Source organism: Alosa pseudoharengus, unplaced genomic scaffold (assembly GCF_046254945.1).
Source record: "Alosa pseudoharengus isolate Yale_2024_CS ecotype anadromous, Long Island Sound unplaced genomic scaffold, YU_APseudo_1.1 YU_APseudo_1.1_scf_3, whole genome shotgun sequence".
Taxonomy (NCBI): domain Eukaryota; kingdom Metazoa; phylum Chordata; class Actinopteri; order Clupeiformes; family Clupeidae; genus Alosa; species Alosa pseudoharengus.
In genome coordinates this window covers 37,293,890-37,314,399 of record NW_027468718.1, presented here as the reverse complement: position 1 = coordinate 37,314,399, position 20,510 = coordinate 37,293,890, and the positions used below count along the sequence as shown (strand labels likewise).

Genomic DNA, 20,510 nt, shown 5'->3' with positions numbered 1-20,510 from the left:
GCCTGTTTAACATCCAAAGTCATTGTACTTCTCAAGAGTTAATAACATAGAATTAATAATAACATTACAGTGAGCGGTTTGAGACGGGAAACCAAAAGTTTCAATGAAGTTGTAGGCCATTAGGGTCTAAATCCAGCCAGCATGTTTTAATGAATGTAACTCGCCATGTGCTGTTGAAATTCATCACAAAGAATACATCAAGGAGAAACATTTTTAAGAAATCTTTTATACCATCATCTATTATTTTGCTAAATCAACATAATCTATGAGTTTTATGATTAACTGATTAACTTATATTATTTACTGCTTTTATTGACATCAACCTCTTTTGCACATTTCCATGTCTCCATATGTTGTACCTGCTGTGTAGACTTGCTTGTGTGTGCTATATGTTGTACCTGCTTTGAAGTCTTGTTTGTGCTTGCTATATGTTGTACCTGCTGTATAGTCTTTGTGTGTGTTTGCATTATGTTGTACCTGCTGTGTAGTCTTTGTTTGTGTCTGCTTTATGTTGTACCTGTTGTATAGTCTTGCTTGTGTGTGTTACATGTTTGTAGGGCCAAAGACGAATTTCCACAGTAGTGGACAATAAAGACTTCTATTCTATTCTATCGATCCGGGCGCCATATCAGATTTTCTCGGACACATGAAAACATTTTCACAGGTCTCAAAATTGGTCTGATCTTGTGGCATAGACTATCTTCAGCCCAAGTCCCACAAATGTATTGCTTTTTGAAGCCAAATAGGAAGTGACCTTTTACCTCAGCTAATCTCTGGTCACTTGACAAAAGACTTGCTGTGAGTGCTTATAGTCATCTGACTGATGTAATAGCATTAAGTTGCCCTGGCAACTCCAGCCTGCTTGCTCCCCTTATTGCTGCTTGCAGCTATATTTACCATTATTATTATTCTAATGTATGGTTTTAAAATAATAATAATAATAATAATAATAATAATAATAATAATAATGTTGTGTTTATATACTGTAAGTTGCTTTGGACAAAAGTGTCTGACAAATACCATAACAATAAGCACATAAACATATTCAGTGCTCAAAGGCCATTACCTCTGCCACTGCAACATTTTGATTAAAGGATTGTGCAAATTCAGGGTGTGCTATCAGTGGTTTTTTATTTACCTGGACAGGCAAGCCTTGTTCACAGCATGTGCAATACTCTCTTCTGGATACTGTGAGATACGTCGACATATCCTAAGCAATTGTCTGGTGGAGAGTGATGAGGCCAAAGACTGGTACTGAAGGAATAATAAAAACATAATAATAAAACATTATCACATATAAATAAGTGAACAAAACAACAAAATAACACCCATGCAAGCGCAAGAACAGACAAATATAAACCACACATACATTCTGATTTTGTAGGCAGGAAAGCATAATCTGTGCGTAACGGAAATTAACAGCCATTTATAAAGATTATTGGTATAACTAGATGTCTACATGATGGCCAAGAGCAGATTAAGTATTTCAGCAGCAGTCTTTACTAAAGCACCTCATTTGAATTTGAATTACTGAAAACTTATGTATACTTATACTGTACAACACACAATGGAACTTACTGTGGGGTCATTTGTTTGCTTGAGTCTGTGGCTGAGTTGAAGCAACTGGTCCACAGCTGTGTTAGGGACATTTGGGACCTGTGAAACACAACCAACAGCCATGCCATATCACTGTTGCTATGAGACGTGAAAATGTCATCAATGACAGAAATGCCCCCCATAAGAAACCTGGATGGAAATCTATATTCAGACTGTTATTTTTCTTGTTTCATTACCAGTACCAGATACTATCTATTCTATACTTAAAAAAAAAAAAAACCTTTTATCTATTCTATACTTTAAAAATTGTCCAATCTGCATCTTGCTGCAATAACAACAATATTCATTAACTCAGGAAAGACAGATATTTACCAACACTTTATCACCTGCTTCAGGGACAATTTCATCACAACGTCCCAAAAAATTGTGTGGCATGTACAAAATAGACCACACACTTCTAAAACGTCAATTTGCCTGATACAGGAGTGAATGACTGAAATCGACAGACTGTGCTGGTCACGCACAGGCTTGAAAAGACAAGGACTAGCTAGTTGGTAAACACGCCAGCTCGGACAGAAGTAATCTTCCGTGGCGGTATAAACGTAGCGTTTGTGGATGGCCGGCTCGCTTTGATCTGTACATTGTTGCAGTTTGGCCGTTCTGTTGTTTATTGCGAGGTCAGACTTTGTGTTGAATTAGGGGTGCTAGGCACCTGTTTTGTTTGCTGCTTGGTAGGCTAGGCCACTATGCTGTATTTTGCTGGCTATTGATTGTTTGCCTCGGCGAAAAATTTCAGAGTTTAAAGCAGAAGAATTTGTGACTCAGGAAGTGACCCATGCACGTTTAGTTAAACTTTCAAAGCCAAATCATTTGCAATTAGTTGAATTTTGTAAAGCAGATGTCTCACAAGACTCCAAACACCTCCCTTACGATGATGAATGACAGGTGACAGGTCTGAGAATGCGTGCGCTACACAAGTAGTGCGAAGGACAGAAGATGATTAATAACTGAATAAAAAAAGGCCTAGCCTAAATGAATAAAGAGTAGGCCTAAGGCAAAACAAATAGCCTAGTAGCCTAATGAAACATAGGCCTATGGATTGATGCAGTATCTTTGCAACATTATTAAATTAATCTGTCACCATATGCCTACGTTTGCAAAGAGGAGAACATTTTAATTTGATTCACAATGAAACGTTACATTTAATTTACATGTTAACAATGAGTAGTTTTGGTTGTTGTTGGTGGCGTTATTGCATCCCTTTTATGAATGCAAAATTGTTCCCTCGCGATTGGAAGCTCCTGTTGCCGCATAGGCTACGCATTTCAAATGCCACAAAAAATGGTAAAATGGTAAAATGCCACAAAAAGCTGTTTATGAATAGGTCTTAGTGAGTTAGGAGTCCTCTCGACTTCTTTTAAGCTGTCCCAGACTTAGATGCTACTTTTAGGTCTAAAATGCTTCGTGAATTACTTTTAGTGAAAACAAGTAGGAGTCCTAAAGTTAGGAGTGACATGCCCATTATTTTTAGGAGTTGCTCCTAAATTCGCCAGTTAGGAGCTACTTTTAGCCTTAAAATTCTTTGTGAATACGGCCCCTGAATAAAAAGGCCTAGCCTAAATTAATCAAGAGTAGCCTAAGGCAAAACAAATAGCCTAGTAGCCTAATGAAACATACAGATTGATCTTTGTAACATTATTAAATTAATCTGTTACTATGCCTACGTTTGCAAAAGAGAACGTTTTAATTTGATTCACAATAATGTTACATTTAATTTAGCCCACATGTTGACAATGAGTAGCCTAGTTTTGGTTGTTGTTGGTGGCGGTATTGCATGTTAGTTATGCCTACAATGCAAAATTGCTTCCTCACGATTGGAAGCTCCTGTAGCTGCATAGGATTTCAAAACACGGCGAAATGCCACAAAAATAGGTTTGTGAATAGGTCTGTGAGTTAGGAGTCCTCTCGACTTCTTTTAAGCTGTCACTGAGGTGGGAAGGTGGGATTTGTTGGGGGCAGGGCCGGATTAACTGGTCTGATGGCCCCCCCTGCCCCCCAGCCAACGTGAATCGGGTTGTCAGTTAATAGGCCTATATCGTGAAGATTTTTCTTGCCATCTTAGGCATGAGCGCATCTGTGAGGTCAAGCCTCACCAAGTAGCCTGTTTGTTTACAACTAACATTACATTTAATTAAACTGCTTATAGGCTATGCCGAAATAGTTTTCAACATTTTGAATATTAGTGTCGGGTGAATTAGGAAATGTTCTCGAAGTAGCCTTAAGGCTGAAAGCTGCTTGGGATTCCCCCGTCAAGCAATATAACCATACAAACGCGCAGCCTGCACTCATTGTTTCAAAAGGAGTAATTTCAGCTTTGTCGGAACTGAAGAGCTGTGGACGGCACGGCAGGGCATGCCCAATGAAAATAAATTAACGCGACGCAACACAACAACACAAACCCCGCTTCTCTCATGTCAGTCACTGAAATGAATGAAACACAGAACCCGCTTCTCTTAAAATAAGTGATAAACACAGAAAAAGTTGTTTCGGTCCCCGTGCACAGGGATTATTTATCATATTATTAAATCACATATGATTATTTGTGAAATTGTGCAAACAGGTGCAACACATTTGAAAAGGAAGAACTGGTAGCATGCAAGCTCACGGGAAAGATTGATTTAAGAACGTTATCACAGTGTGTGGCTGTGGCACAAAGCAGCGCGGGCGGAAGACAGTGACAATTGGCAGGGGAGGGTCATGTCTTTTTTAACAATTCTGGTCATTGAACAATTTCGAGCAGGCAAGGGAGGGTCATGCAACTTTTGACTGAAGCACTCAAAATTCCTCCGGTGGCCCCTTCAATAAATAACGAACAGTCCCTAGATTGCTGCTGGGCTATATGTCTTGGTTCATGTCTGTTAACAACTCATTGCCGTCAAGCGCGTATCTCGCGGTTGCATCTATTACAAACAAACATGCAATGTGAACTAGAGGTCTGCGCGGGACTGATTCTTCAGTCCCGGTCCCGCCCGCTCCCGCCCGCTCCCGCGATATTCTGTCCCGCTCCCGCAGTAATGTGTCATTTTTAGTCCCGCTCCCGCCCGCATCTGTAACATGATGTCCCGCTCCCGCCCGCTAAAGCCCGCATGCAGGAGGGATAGCCTATTCAGTTTTTCTTTCTGTCTCACGAAAGGAGCACAAACACCTGAGAAAGACTCCAGATGTCAGTTTCTTGGTTATGAATGTAGGCTAACAACTGAAGGCCTAGTCTGGTGCCCTCTTCCTCTGTCATGCTTTCGATTTTTGAGTTTTGACAATGAGCAGCAGGAACAAATTGAACCCACGTAAACGGCAATATAGGCTATAGGCCTGCTATCCGTCAGTTATGCTTAAACCCTGTTTTTTAATGCTGCCTAACAGAACATCCAGCTGATCTATAGTTATGAACAGTACTTTAATCATTTCCATATTTAATTTTATGCACATATTTAATTTGCGGGAGTGCAGTGAATCATCGGGTTGTTCCGCACCCGCGAACGCACCTCTCTCATCCCGCCCGCTCCCGCAAAGAGCTTTCAAAAGTTGTCCCGCGCCGCACTCTTTTGCGTCGGGACCCGCGGGTCTACCGCGGGAGTGCAGACCTCTAATGTGAACGTCTGGGATTGGGGAGAGTACTAAATGCTCTACTGGAATAAGCACGAAGTCAAACCTTTAAATGAAAAACACTCTTTAATAATCAAAAAAATAAAACGCTAATGAAGTAAACTTGTGACCATCAAAAATCGTTTATCGCCTGTAACTCCATGATAACAGGACGTAACAGGAAGGCATTTGGCTGAGGAACGGAGGTGTCTCCATGACGTCTGTCTATCATTGTTGCACTCGGATAAAACCAGAATGTTTAATTTGTCCTGCGTTTCTTCTACGGCTGCAAACGGGATTCACTCGCAGTTAACCAAATATTTCTTTGTTAGGGCAGGGCAGGCATATTTCTGGCTATTAAATTATTTCTAAACCAGTCTGCTAAAGTCTGTAGTGAAGTCTGTGTAGAGTTTTCCAGGCTCCATTTCTTTTTACGAGACACCCTGCTCACTTGAGACATCTGCCGGTTGTTTGGGTTGTTGCAGCGGCGTTGCAGCGTCACTGGAAAAATACAAATTAAAGTCGCGTGATACCGCGTGATCCCGCGCGCGGACCGCGAGGGAAGCTTGCCAAATCGAAGCATTGCCACACTGTATGTGAATGCCGGAAGGACATTTAGTCTGGGTGATATGTGAAAAAATGCATTAAAAATGTATAAAAGCATGAAACTTGGTATACTGGTACAGTTTGGCTCCCTGAACACTTTTAGAAGTAGAACCATTACAAAAACGCCTTGTGGCGGCCATTTTACTTTCCACCATAACCCAATTATGTATTTTGCACCATATCTCCTGAAGACAAAGATCACACAAAAAAGGTAATGTCAATGTCAAAACAATGTTTTGACTGTCAAGGATTACTATTTTGTCATACAATATCATAAAATGTTCAGGTGAACAGTTAATGAGGAACTGATTCTAAATAAAGACTCTTGGATCCTTGAATCCTTGATATCTTTGTTCTTACATGGGTCTTATAGATTACATGTAAAAAAAGAACATGTTTTTGGAAGACTATGTCTAAACAATTGTGTGCTTGGATGGACGGAGGTGTGTCTTGACGCTCACCATGGCCTGGATGATGGCGGTCTCCTCAGCTTTTCCTAACTGGCTGACTGTGTGGAAGAGGAACATTGTAAGTATCTCAGGGCCCAGCCACTGCTTGGTACTGCTGCCTGGCACTGGGGGCTCAGCCAAGGCCACCACACGGAAAGATGGATGCACAGAAAACACAGACCTATAAAACAGAACAACGTGTTTTCATAGCACTTTTCTTGGCTTTGAAATGGTTAAAGGAACAAAAAATATATACCATCAATATTTTCAAAACATTATATCTTTCAATGTTCTGGAAATAATTAAAATAAGATTAATTTCATTAAAAAAATGTCTGCTGCAACACTTGTGTATAGCTTACAGTATATGTCTCTGAATATCAGTATTTCTGTGGTTTTCATACAGGTATATACAAGTGTACCTTATTAAACGTTTACATTAAACTTATTAAACGTTTACATTTTCTTTTGCTTTGTGGGTCAGATATCTCAGTGTTTTTTTTATTATTTATTATTTGTTACTTAAGAACGCCATGGGTGCCGGGTCATGCCTATGTCTGTTGTGTTTGATAATAACAAACCAATCAAATCAGCAGGAAGTCATGTGGATTTTGGCCCAAAAAGAAGTTGGACTATAGAACATGCTAGAACATGTGCTACAATTTGAAGAACTAGATGTACCGCATAGTGGTACAAAATATGACCGCCGCTCAGTCCTGTACATCCATTCCGCGAAAATAAATCATATTAATGAATCTGTCTCCATCTTCTACTCCATCCCCCACTCTTGAAACTTTTGTGTATACTTGTTTGGAATGTGTTTGCGGGCCGCACAAAAAGTAGCCTACTGGCGCTGCAAAGGTGAATAGATTTGTAGCACTTGCCAAATAATTTGTAGCATTGTTATAAAACCTTTAAAATCTCTAAACAATCACAAGTAGGGCAGTTCATCAAAGTCCATCCATTGCAACTGGACTGATGAAAGGTACACCTGTAGGCTACATTGTATTTGGGAAAAGCAGAAGGTAGCAGCATAATGTGTTTATTTATTTATTATTAAACAAAACAATCCCTGTCAGTTCCATGCAGTTTTCAACAGCTATCAAGAAGAGAGGTCATGTCATGGATTTTTGTGAATGTTTCTTCTTCTACATATGCATAAGTTTAGTCATCTAGTTCATATGATATTCAGCTTTATTGTCAATGCACAAATTAAATACCAGTAGTCTAAAACAAAATGCCGTTTTACCCAGTGGTGCAAATAACTGACATGTCCAAAAGGGCCTTCATGAAATGCGTTGCTAGACTGTTCATACACATTTTAACGGGCCAAGTTGAAGAGCTACTGTCCGTTATTGTTTGTGCAAATAATATGCTGATTCATGTTCCCTTGCATTTTGCAACTATGAGGTCCATGGTTAGTCTGGCTTTCGCCAGACCAAGCTCTATCTTTTAAGAAATCGAAAAAGGAATCGCCGGCAGTTCACCCAGCCTAGTCCATGGTAGGCGCCCGATAGAAATATTGGGTAACACTTTATTTTAATGTGTCGCTGTTACAGAGCTGACCTGAGACCTGCTGGATGGGGTAAATCGGGTCATGATAGATTCATGATAGATTTGATATACAAAGCATGCTTAGCTCCAGTCAAGGCCTCATTGTCTTCAGTGTACATGTAACAGCTGTGCTGCTACAACCTTGTTACTCTTTGATACAGTGGAATAAACTGGAACAGGTCTTGTCTTGGAACAGGTCTACTAATTCACATGTACTGTGTGGTGTAACAGCAGACACGTTTCAACACATCAATTACAGGATGCATAACATCATTGACAGGATGTATATATGTAGATGTAAGTACTTAACTGGTACACTTTATTTTAATGGGTTTATTCCACTGTATCAAAAGAGTAATAAATGTGTACCAACACAGTTGATACATGTACTACAGTATGTAGGGTAATGGCAGACATGTTCCAAGACACCAATGACACAACATACTGTACATGTAATATGTAATTGTAAGTACTTAACTGGTACACTTCATTTTAATGGGTTTATGCCACTGTATCAAAGAGCAATAAGTGTGTACCAACACAGTTGATATATGTACTATGTAGTGAATTAGTAGACCTGTTCCAAGACATCGAAGACACAACATACATGTCATATGTACATGTAAGTAATTAACTGGTACACTTAATAGGTTTATTCCACTGTATCAAAGAGTAACAAGGTTATAGCAGCACAGCTGTTACATGTACTGAAGACAATGAGGCTTTGACTGGAGCTAAGAATGCTTTGTATATCAAATCTATTATGACCAGATTTACCCCATCCAGCAGGTCTCAGGTCAGCTCTTTGCCTCTGATGAAAATTTAGGCAAATTGGCAAAGTTTTGTAAAAGCACTCAGTATTACAATGTAACAACTATATGTAGGTACCCACAAATACAAATGCAAGTACAATGATAGTACCTGATAGTACATGTTGTTACACAGGTTGTACCACTGTACCTAATTAGGTAGGTACACTGAAACAGCGACACATTAAAATAAAGTGTTACCAAATATTGTTTAATTTTGCAATTGAGATATCCACACACTGGCGCCCCCCCTGCGACGTGTTTGCCCCCAGTTTCAGAGCTATTCTATATGCAAAAATGCAGATGACAAAACCGTGACTGTTAACAAACTATAAGCTATATAAGGTAGGCCCTATGCTAGGCCTATTACACAACATAAATTGTCACTAGGCTATGCTGGCGACCCAAATAAAATCTCCTTTGGGAACCAATGGCTTACAGTATCAAGCGGACTTAAGCTGCCACCTCTTGGCGAAAAGTTAATAGTTTTGCATTTCAGTAGTAATACATTTCACGCAGCTGTGTGAATCACGGAAAGCGACACTTCTAAATGGAACCCAACCCACTGTACAGTAGCTCAAGGTCTGTGGCTAAAGCAGCCATAATGAAAGCGTTATCATTGTTTGGATACTTCACACACACGTGTTTTTTAATCGCATAGACTACAACTACCAAGCTGGAATCAAAGTACATCGACTCCCCTCTCACACCCTAAACACGCACTTCGAACAAACAAAAAGCGTCTCAGTCTCACGGTATAGCCATAGGCAAAACTGTATCTGACCGGTGTAACGTTGGTACTAAATCATCCATCGCAAAGAATGATTTTTGTAGCACGTGCAACAAATATGTGTAGGTACAGCCCTGCCCTGGATACATCTCTCAACGTGCGCTCTAAAACATTTGGTTTACATGGAGATGTAGATCATCACGGGTGCGTTAATAAATCTACATTGCGGCAGGTTGACACAAATTATTCACTTTGACGAATTTATGTAGTTTCAGTCCTAGTTACTTTACTTTGAGCCATGTTCTTCCTTACTTGAATCACCTTTGAAAATAGAGGATTGAAGTAGCCTATATGGGTGTTTGAGAATGAACGTTGACTCAGATGCTTTTTGAGACTTTGAGCAGAAATGTCCCAGCCCGGTGTTTAGGATGCATCTTTCAGGTAGCCTATATATTTTCCATTAGAAAACCATCACGTAGTGAACGTGTTGAGGCTAACTCACTTAGCTCCTGTTAGTAGCCTAGGTTAACCCCTTAAATAATGACTTCTAGTGAATTCTGAAAAATGTGAGACTCAAGGTATATCTGACTGGCACTTTGGGTCTTTCAAGAGGGGTCTATAGGCATAGCCTATCTGATCAGCAGGCACTTAGTTAATTGAGCGTTTTTTATGAGTTATGGTTTGTATATTATAGGCTAGTATACTATGCTGAGATAACCCTGACGGGATGCTACCTGGTCTCAATACATTTTTACTTTGAACTCTGGCAAAAGTAGCCTTATGGTCAGGTTTAGCACAGCCCCACACATTGTGAACCCACTTGTTATCATGTTCAATGGAACACATGAAGCTATAAGTTTAATTCAGGGCTTAAAGTTCATTTTTTCAAAATGGGGGGGGATTTTCCCCTTCAGTGCTTCACATAGGGAAACCAATTCAGTTGGGGAGGGGTGTGGATACATTTTACAAACTTAAACATTTTCCTTATAGGCCTACAGGCGTCAATGAGAGAACACTTAGCCTACACGATTTTGGTTTCGATTTTCTAATTGGAGTAAGTCTTTGTGACAACACGTCATGATACATTTGATAATGTTTGATCGTTGTTTTGGTATGAAGCATCTTTTACGTAATTAATGTGCACTTTAGAAAGTGAAAGTAGCCTAACCTAGGCCTATGCGCTCTGTCTGAGCTGTCTGTGCACGTCCGCAATTGATTACGTTCCTCAAATGGAGACACATCAATCTCATGGTATTGTTTGCCCTAAAATGCATGAAACATGCAATAGTATGGGGAATCGTGCAATTTTAGGAACGGTTCATATAGATTTTTGCAACTGGGGAATTTTTACCTGCTAGGACCCCATTGAATACAAAACAACCTGTTTCCAATTTTTTTCTTCATTTTCAGTGCCAAAATTCAAGATGGTGGACAATATATGCAGAAAAATAATATAAAGGCTTAAAGTGGTCAATTTTTTTGATAAATATACATATAATAAGGTAGACAAGTGAGATACAGACTATTTACAAAAGATGTATTGCATCATTTGCCAAGAAATTTGGAGAAAAATCTGCATTTTGTTTCATTATTGAAGAGTTCAACAAAACATTGTCACTCAAGTATTTATCCTCACCACTGTCTTTTTAATATTGGTGCACATCTCCTCAGAGCCTTCACACCTGCAAAGTTGTGTGAATGGTAAGTTGTTACTCTTGCAAGAACACCTTCTACTGCATTGGCTGGCAAGACAACAGCACTTCACAAGCTCCACAACAGCCTGTGGTGCTGGTGGAAGTTTTGACAGAACAGGAGCCCATTGCCCATCATCAATTTGCCTCCATCCCAGTGATGGTGAGTCAAGAATATTTGGAGCAGGCACTGTATCTTGTGCCCAAACATTTGCATGCCTGTGTGCTCCCAGAATTTTAATTTCAACTTAATTTCACTTATAGTGCGTCAAAACATTATGTCTCATGGCGCTTTACAGAGTGTTAAACATTCAGACAGAGCCAATGAGTAACAGGGGCGAGGAAAAACTCGCAAGAATTGGAGAAACATATCGGATGAAACCCTAAGCAGATCCACGACTCAAGGGCCTGACCCATCTGCCTGGGGTCAGTTACAGGACAGTAAGGTCTATATACAGAGAATAGAACATGGTATTTAGAGCCACCTGAGGTATATGTTACAAAGTGGTTAGATGGTTACATAACCAGTATGATAATGCATGAATCCTATTTAGTGTTAAGTTCAAATAGTCCAGTGTAGGGGATGAATTGTCCATAGGGATTAGGAGTTGTCATCGGGCAAGTAGTAGGCTGCGCGGGCAGGAATCCGAGCATGGGGACAGCAATAGACGATGGTAGGACAATCATAGGGATGGGATTTCCCTAGTTCCACTGAAGGGCTTTAGCTGTTTGAAAACCATGTTTTGAGGAGCTGACACACAAATTTCTCACATCCAGCTAACACGTCTGGAGATGGATGAGGACCTACTACAAGCCTACAAAGTGTGTTAATGACATCATCATGACTTGATTGACTTGAAACCTTTCCTTTGCCACAGGATAAACAGTAAATGGCGGGACAAACGGTTGTCTTTCAATTTCCTGACAGGATACAATAGGATACCCGATAGGTCCACCGACTCTATGCACGTTGTGATTGGCTGGACCGAAGTGGTTTTTCCACCTCACAAGCCAACGGAGAGTTGCTAGACTACCCTGGCTAGAAATTACATTTGCTGCCGCTAGGGTGCGTCAAGATTTCTAGGCTGAGATGGATCTTTTGTCGACGTTCTCCAGTGCCCATGATAATGAGACTGTCTTTGTTGATGTCTGGTACCCTGTGAAGGGCAAGCACCAAGACATCTGTGTGACGTGTAGATATGTGGGGTTTTGCCAAAATGACTTACTGCTACTGCCACCTTTGTGTGTGTGAACTGTGACTGGCAGTTTACATAGTTCAACAGCTTTATGAGCAAGGTAGAGGACGAGGTTGGCTTTGGTTTCCTTCGATCCCAGAAAGCTTCATGTGCTTTTTCCCATTGTATCGACCTGTCTCATCGAGTTTGTGATGGTATAGTTGTTAAATAATAAGTAGCCTATATGTCATTGTAGCCTCGTGCCTCACTTTCAACATTTTCAACACTTTCACTTTTCCTGACAACCATCTCCTGCACAACAGCCATGCCATCTATTAAGATGCTATCCAATGTGTGTGTTAATTGCACTGAGCTACTCTCTGTAGATTGTTCAGATGATGCTGTTTCTGAAACCAGTCACAATTCATGGATGAAGGCAGACTTAGCTGTAGTGGGCAGCATTAGGCTTGCATATAATCAACAAATTCATATGTTCCCACAATTTCCTGCAAGTCCTGTTAACAGAATTATTGAAGACCAAAGAGCTCATTGTGGACTTCAGGAAGCTTTCTATCTGAGGAGGCTAAAGAAGGTCCACTGCCTCCTCAGATCATGGTGAACTTCTACCCCTGCACCATCAAGCGTATCCTTACCAACTGTGTCACAGTTTGGTATGGCAACTGCTCTGCCCACGACCAAAAAGCATTGCAGAGGGTGGTGAAAACTGCCCAACGCATCACCGGTTCCTCACTCCCCTCCATTGAGGCCATCCAGGGCAAGTGATGCTTGCATAAGGCGCACAGCAGGTTCAGAGGAAGCTTTCCTGCAGCTGAACTCTAGCTCTGCATCCTGGTGACAACCAACCTACAAAGCCACCCCCGCCCAATGCCTCCTTGCCTGTACCTGTTGAGGTGTCCACGACCATAGCAATCTTGACAGGGACAACAAGGAGGCAGACCCCCCCCCCCCCCCCCAATGTATGTTGTTTATACATTGTTCACATTACATAGCCATATTTATTCTGCTCTTATAAAGTAACTGCTAACATACACTGCACATATTTATATTACTCTAAACCTCTCTACCTTATATAAATCAACTGTATACTACTGTCTACACTGCACTACATTTCTTGACCTGTCTATGCACCACCTGTCTATACTTTGTATATCACATTGCACTTTTCTCCTTTTTTGCACTTCTGGTTAGACGCAAACCACATTTCATTGTCTTCATACTTGTACTCTGCAATGACAATGAAGTTGAATCTAATCTAATCTAATCTATTGTGGTGAGTGCAGAACATTACTTTAATTCAAATTATTATTAGGTTATGTGAAGGAAACTTAATCAGTCAATGTGTTTTTCCGGGTATGCCAATAAATAGCATAATGGTGGTTACACCAATCACTGGTTGATAATCATGACATCTCATGTCACCCATGGTCATATTTATTACCTAAGTCATTCAATTTTATTAGAAAATGTATGTATATAATGATAATACCTAACATATATCCATTTAAAATGTTTAAAAAGGCGATTAATTGCAATTTTTGGTGATATATCCGCCATCTTGGATTTTGGACCTGTGCAGTCCAGGAAAAAATTGGAAACAGGTAGTTTTGCAAACTATAGGGTCTGAAGAAGTGAAAAAACATAATTTGCAAAAATCTATATGAAATGTTCCAAACACCTTTTTTTGCTACATATCGCCCTGTACTACAAGTTCAAAATCCCGCCGGTAGCCACGTTACATCTTCATTTCATATTTGCCTAGGCTACTAGCCTACAATAAATTAATTGAACGAACTAACTGACAACAGGTAAATCTACTGATTCGGTCATTGAGACTCTATGAATACAGTACAACAAACTTTCTGTCTTTCTGAAGTTTATTTTTGTATTCCGGGGCACAGTAGCCTAATTGCCTAATGTCTTGACAATAGTTTTTCTTACCGGCTTGCTGTTTAAATTGACTGCGCCGCTCTGAACTTTCCTGCCAGGTTTATGACGTAAACCGCTACATCTCAGCTCTGGCATTGCCTAAAACGCATTGTGTGGGAAATCAGATTATCTGTCAATATTGGGCTTTGAAAATAAGGGATAGCCTATTTGCTCAGTAATAGTAGCCTACATTTTGAGAAACCAAGGGGAAGTTGAAGTTTTTTTGCATTTCAGCGTTAAAATGTGCAATTTCCCAGCATTTCACGGTGGGAGGAAAACGTTTTCTCTTTCTTACGCAAATCTGTGTAGCACTCTAGAATCTTCGTTAGACAATCAATTAATGTTCAGAGCTAAATTCCGCATTGCTTAGATCTTTATTAGGCGAATAGCACCCGGATCATCCTTATCAGCAGCAAAGTGAATAGGCTGCTAGGCTAGGCATTATTTATCACCCATATTCATTACAATCTGCGGTAACACTTTATTTTAATGTGTCGCTGTTACAGTGTACCTACCTAATTAGGTACAGTGGTACAACCTGTGTAACAACATGTACTCAGGTACTATCATTGTACTTGCATTATGTATTTGTGGGTACCTACATATAGTTGTTACATTGTAATACTGAGTGTTTTTACAAAACTTTGCCAATTTGCCTAAATCTTCATCAGAGGCAAAGAGCTGACCTGAGACCTGCTGGATGGGGTAAATCTGGTCATGATAGATTTGATATACAAACCCTTGACGGAAGACGCAATGAAAAGGAAAAGAGCTTCAGACCGAGCGAGGGGGGGTTTCGTAGAGAAAAGGCATCAGGCTTGCCTGGTGTCCCTTTAATAGTTTAATCTGACATCAGCAAACTTGCTTCAGACTGTTTGTAGGGCTCTCCTACTTAGCTTTAACGATAACGTTAGTGCAACTGTTTTAGGTTGTGCTGCTGCTCTGATTAATCAAAAGCTAATGTGGAACTACAGTAGGCTATCCTACAGTGTTTGCCAAACGTATTTATGAGAAAGTGTCTTAACAGAAAATGATAAGAAAATGTCTCAGCACACCACCATGATATTAAACATAAAAGTCAGAAAATGTATTGCCCTATGCTACTACTGCTTGTTGCCTATTTCATGATGTCTGATGGCCACGCCATTGATTTCACCAATAATGTCCACAAAACACAGATATATAAATAGTCAGACTAACTAGCAGGGCAGGAAACCAAGGCAAATTACAATTTTCACATTCAGTAGATGCCGATCCAGACAGCTTAACCAAAGCCACATCAACTCGCACACAACTTCAAGATAGCATACAATCTAGTAGTAACCAAGCACTGCGGTTTGCAAGCAGCACAAAAACACTTTTTTTTTATTTAGAAAAGGGCCAGATTACAAGCATGTATTAAGTCTATGTTATCAAATAACATGAAACAAGACTTACCAATTCCTGCATAGGCTACTGACCAGCTACGTGCAGAGCTAGCTGACATTATGTGCATCTTGCTAACATGTAGTCCAGTTGACACTGTAACGTTACATGATATAATTTTGCTTAATGAAGGCTTATCAATATATATTTTTTAAACAAAAACGGTCAATATACTGTCCATATCTATAACCTTAGCCATGTCAGTGTGACATGTACTTTTCCAGTGAATGTCAGTCTGACTGACAGAACATGCTCACGAAGTTCCTCAAGTCAAATAGATTGTCTAGCGTCAAAATTCGTGATGAACGGTTCCGGGTATTCTTTTTGAACATTGCAGCAGAGCCCTTCTAAGGAGAGCCTCCCCACTCTCTATTAATCCCATACAAACCGAATTTGGCTGCAGTTCACCAGAGTTCACCTAGATGGCGATCGCGGGCGAGTCCAAAATACATGGGGTCCTATGGAGCTACATGGCTACATTTGGTGTTTTCACCTATTTAACAACTGAAACCCTCCGATTTTATTTTCTTTTTCGCAAAATGGATATGGATTTTCAATCAAAAGTGAAATAATCTGGGAGTCATGTGTAACCCACAGTTCAAATAGAACCGTAAATAACATTAGTGATATAAATAATATAAATATTTATATGAATAAAGAGCAATAAATATATAAATAAGGCATTAAGTTATTTATGTATACATTTATTAGAACCCACAAAACGTGTTGAAATATTGTTTTTGTAATAGTTTCAATGCTTTCAATGATGTTTGAACCATCCCTTTAATTTAATATCACTGCCCCTTTAAGACCCTGTCCCAGCTAGACTATGCACGAGCTAGTTTTGAACACAAACAGCAGACGCTAACGGAAAATCAATACGATAGACACAGAAATCCAGACACCTTGAATTAAGCTCCAAATAAATCTCTAATAAATCTCTAATATTGTTCATCAAGAATCAACTCAGTAACATCTTATCGGTGGTTTTGATGAGAGTGTTTTGAAGACAGTTTTGGTGAGTTTCACTGTGTTTTTAATGTCTATTGAATTGAATGAACATATTACAGCGTAATAAGCTAGCGATGTAAAATGTACGTGTATACCTAGAAAAACACAGTTACTCAAGTTTTTTCACTAGTTTATGAATGTTTTATGTTAAAGAAGGGAAATGTATGTAATATTTATTCCCTATCCCCTGACATTTTATCGATTAATTTGTGCTTTAAGTAACGGCTAAGCAAGTTCATTTCACGTCACCATGGTGACAGTCAGTAGTGAGAGGAATAGCACTCCTCTGTGAGTATAAGCACTAGAAAGTTTTTACTGGTGAGAGTTTATTTATTTATTTGACACATTCTGTATGGCCTGTTGTGCAGGCCAGGTTTTTTTGCTTGACGAGCTTGACGACGGATCGGACCCTTGATGATTCATCGTATTGCGAGACAGCATACGAACTGAGATATTTCAAGTGGACACGATGGCAAGCCTACCCAAGGAAATCTAACGGCAAAGACTGAAACACCGCATTCGGAAACGGTTTGACCTGAACAACTGAGCTATTCTTTGATTCACACTGGAGCTTTTGAACAAACCAAATAGGTCGGATCCTCTGAACTGAAATTATTTAAAGTGTTGCAACACAGTTATTTAAAGATACTGAATAGATTGTGAATGAGTGAATGTATGAATGTGGATTGGTTAATGTGTTGTATTTTTTCTTTTATGTTTTCCTGTTAAAGTGAAACTGAAAAGTGAAGCAATTGCACAAACAAAAGAAACATTTAAAATATATCCATTATACCTTAAAGAAAGAGTTAGATTATGTAAAGTGAAACAATCACACTAACTTAAGGACGCTAAAAATACTTACCTGTTACCCTAAAGAAAGAAGTTATAACTCGAAAGAAAACTAGAAACAAATAGCTTAAAAATAGCTAAAGCAACTGTTCTAAAAAGCTATTTAGAATTTAAAAGACCGGTCTAAAAAGAAAAACTAACCAGAATAAACCCATATTTAAAACCATTTAAACTTATTTAAACAAGAAAAGATTAAACTTAAAGGATTTGAAAGTAGCCTATTTATTACACATCTCGTACTTTAAATATTTATTGATCCATTTATTGACCTACAACTTGTACTGTAATTATTTATTGATCTATTTATTAACCTACATCTTGTACTGTAAATATTTATTGATATTCATTGAACCATTTATATTGATATTATTGAACTGTATCTATCCTACTAACTGACCTATTTAATTTTATTCTTGTTCAGTAAACTGCAGACTTATTTATATGAACGTTCATGTCTCATCTCTATAATATACACCACTCAACGAACCTAGAACTGGTCCAGTAGCGTAATTATTTAAGGTCACAGTGACACAAGTGCTACACATGTCCTTTCGTTTTCTTACAGGTTGGGTCGTTGTTGCCCATAACACGCTAGCATTGATGCTATGCTATGCTATGATCATGCTAATGAATGACGTCATTGGCACGTTTGAAAGGCTTTTTAGAACAATTAAGTGACTTTAAAAAATATAATACTCAACCAAGTGTATTGTCTTTGCCTCCCCTTTCAAATACAATATTCAAATTACTTGAAAAAAAATTATATCCCGAGAAAAGTGGATTTTGAGGGGTACAGCTCCATAGACCTCCATTCATTCTGGACTCACCCGTGAGCACCCCTAGATGCAGTACCACACCGGAAGAGTTCCGAGAGTGAAGGTTCTCCCCTTATTAGACATTCTCTGATTGCAGGCCCAACTGCAGTCAGACCTGCCTTCCTCGCCATAATAGGTCGATTTGATTGGCTAATCAGTCAGATGTAGCCATCAATCAATCCGAATCCAAACATATGATTTCTAATGGTTGCTTAGGTACCGAAAACGCAGTGATTCCTTGTGAAGGCCTGATGCGGGCCTTAACAAGGGAAGACATGCGATTGGATTAAAATGTATCGCACGCCCTCACTATTTGTTCACACAATCTGTCAATCAAATATAGCGGACAGTGGTAGGATATGGTAGTAGTCTAGTCAAGAACGATCGGGAAGGAGAAGAAGAAGCGAATAATAAATGGTAAAGTAAAATGTTATTAAAGACACTATTATTTTTCATTCGTTTGAAAAAAGTTAGGCCTTGAAGGCCTTGACGGTCCGCCACTGCAAATTGGCCTCCATCACTCAACCAATGCTAACGGTAACATCATTTTACCTACTCTAGGCTATTGATATAACTTAATATTAACGTAGCCTACCTGCAGTAAAAACCAAGCATGTCCGATAAACATTCTCAGATTTATTTCGGCTTCAAGAAGAAATGGGAATTACATGTCATGCAGAAATCATCCTACCCTTATTAGACGTTCTCTGCGGAAAACTACAGTCTTGTCCTTGTAGGAAGCGTAGTGTCTTTCTAACCCACTTTAGATTAACTTCCAAAAAAATTACGTCTCACTGCAACGATGCGCCATCTGGTGGACAAACGACTACGTGACGCCAATACTGGAAATGCAGCCAAATTATTATGATGAATATTTGGTTTTCCTTTAATCCTACTGAATTTGTAATTATGTATCGGACGTTCTAATTGCCGATACTGATGGTATGTGCGTTCCTGTGTGTGTGTGTGTGTGTGTGTGTGTGTGTGTGTGTGTGTGTGTGTGTATATGTGTGCACCACCATCTACAGGCCAATGAGTGTACAGTCACTAAATGTACACAACTTAATTTTTTTAGACCGCCCCCCATGGATGAAATTCTACGAAACTTGGCATACCCCCAGAGAATGTCAGGTTAATCATACACATAAAATGTGGTGCAGTTCTGAACATCTTAAAGGACAAGTTCGCTATTTTACACTTAAAGCCCTGTTTTCAGATAGTTTATGATTAAATAGAACGTTTAAGATTGACATTTGGACACATGCTGCTGTCCTGAGAATTTTCAGTTTCTGTGGTAGCACCCCCCCACCTCCACAACGCTGCATAGGTGCACTGGAACAATCTTTCTAAAACGTATTAAACTTTCGTTTACAAAGACGTGAAACTCACCGAGTGGTCAGGGGTGTTCACTGATATGCTCACACAAAAATCACCGGGGGGTGCAAATCACAAATGAGTGATTATGGGATAGGTTGATGTGGGCCCTTGAGACCAACATACCATAAAAATTTCTTCATCCTCGGTGCCACGGTTCAGGTAGTTATTTAGGAAAAACTGCATTATTTGGGTTTCGGGGGGGCCAGCGCGTAAAAGTCTAGTGGGGCTACATACCCACCAAATTTCATGTGCCCCGGTGGTTCGGTGTCCCGGGTATCGTTAACCAAAAATTCAGGAAGTAGATGACAGGGAAAAAAAAAAAAAAAAAAAAACTTTGACAATCCTTATATGACCGCTTCGCTAGCGGCGGTCATAATATGCAATGAGATCAATGATCAAATAAGATGATGCTAAAGTTATATGAGTGTTAAATTAATCACTCACAAATATTTAAATGCTGGCTCGCATTGGCTGTGGTGCCCTTTTTAGTAACATACAATCTTGCCCATGAAACTGTTGGCTTTCTTACACATTATATTAGAGCTATTTAAACTTCAACACCACTTGTCATGTCTTGAAAGTGGTGTGATTTGCACTACCTCATGCAGTTCATTTTTTCATTAATTTCCACTCACTCAGAGCCTGTTTTGCAATTGAGTTCCATAGATTTGCCCTGTCAATTGCCCAATGTGGTGTCTAGAATGATTATGTAGCCAAAACAGACCACGCTTGGTTTGACAAGGCTTGGTTTGGTGTGCATAGAAATAAAAATTATTTCTAAGAATAGAATACATATTGTAACATAGTTAATTCAAGGTAATTGGCAGTGTGGTTAGTATGAAAAGTCTACATATTGTCTTGTAACATAGTTAAT

At 39.4% G+C, this 20,510-nt stretch overlaps 1 protein-coding gene across 4 annotated transcripts in view; it reads right to left on the bottom strand.

Annotated features, from left to right (window-relative positions):
• The window catches only part of vwa8 (von Willebrand factor A domain containing 8), an 833,026-nt gene that overhangs the window by 753,438 nt on the left and 59,078 nt on the right, over window positions 1-20,510 (bottom strand). For all 4 annotated transcript variants that reach the window (XM_076264210.1, XM_076264208.1, XM_076264211.1 and 1 more), the window contains exons 15-17: window positions 6,267-6,435; window positions 1,579-1,656; window positions 1,139-1,254 (exon numbers count right to left, since the gene is read on the bottom strand). In XM_076264210.1, coding sequence (XP_076120325.1) covers window positions 1,139-1,254; window positions 1,579-1,656; window positions 6,267-6,435 — 363 coding nt within the window. The remainder of the gene's footprint in view (window positions 1-1,138; window positions 1,255-1,578; window positions 1,657-6,266; window positions 6,436-20,510) is intronic.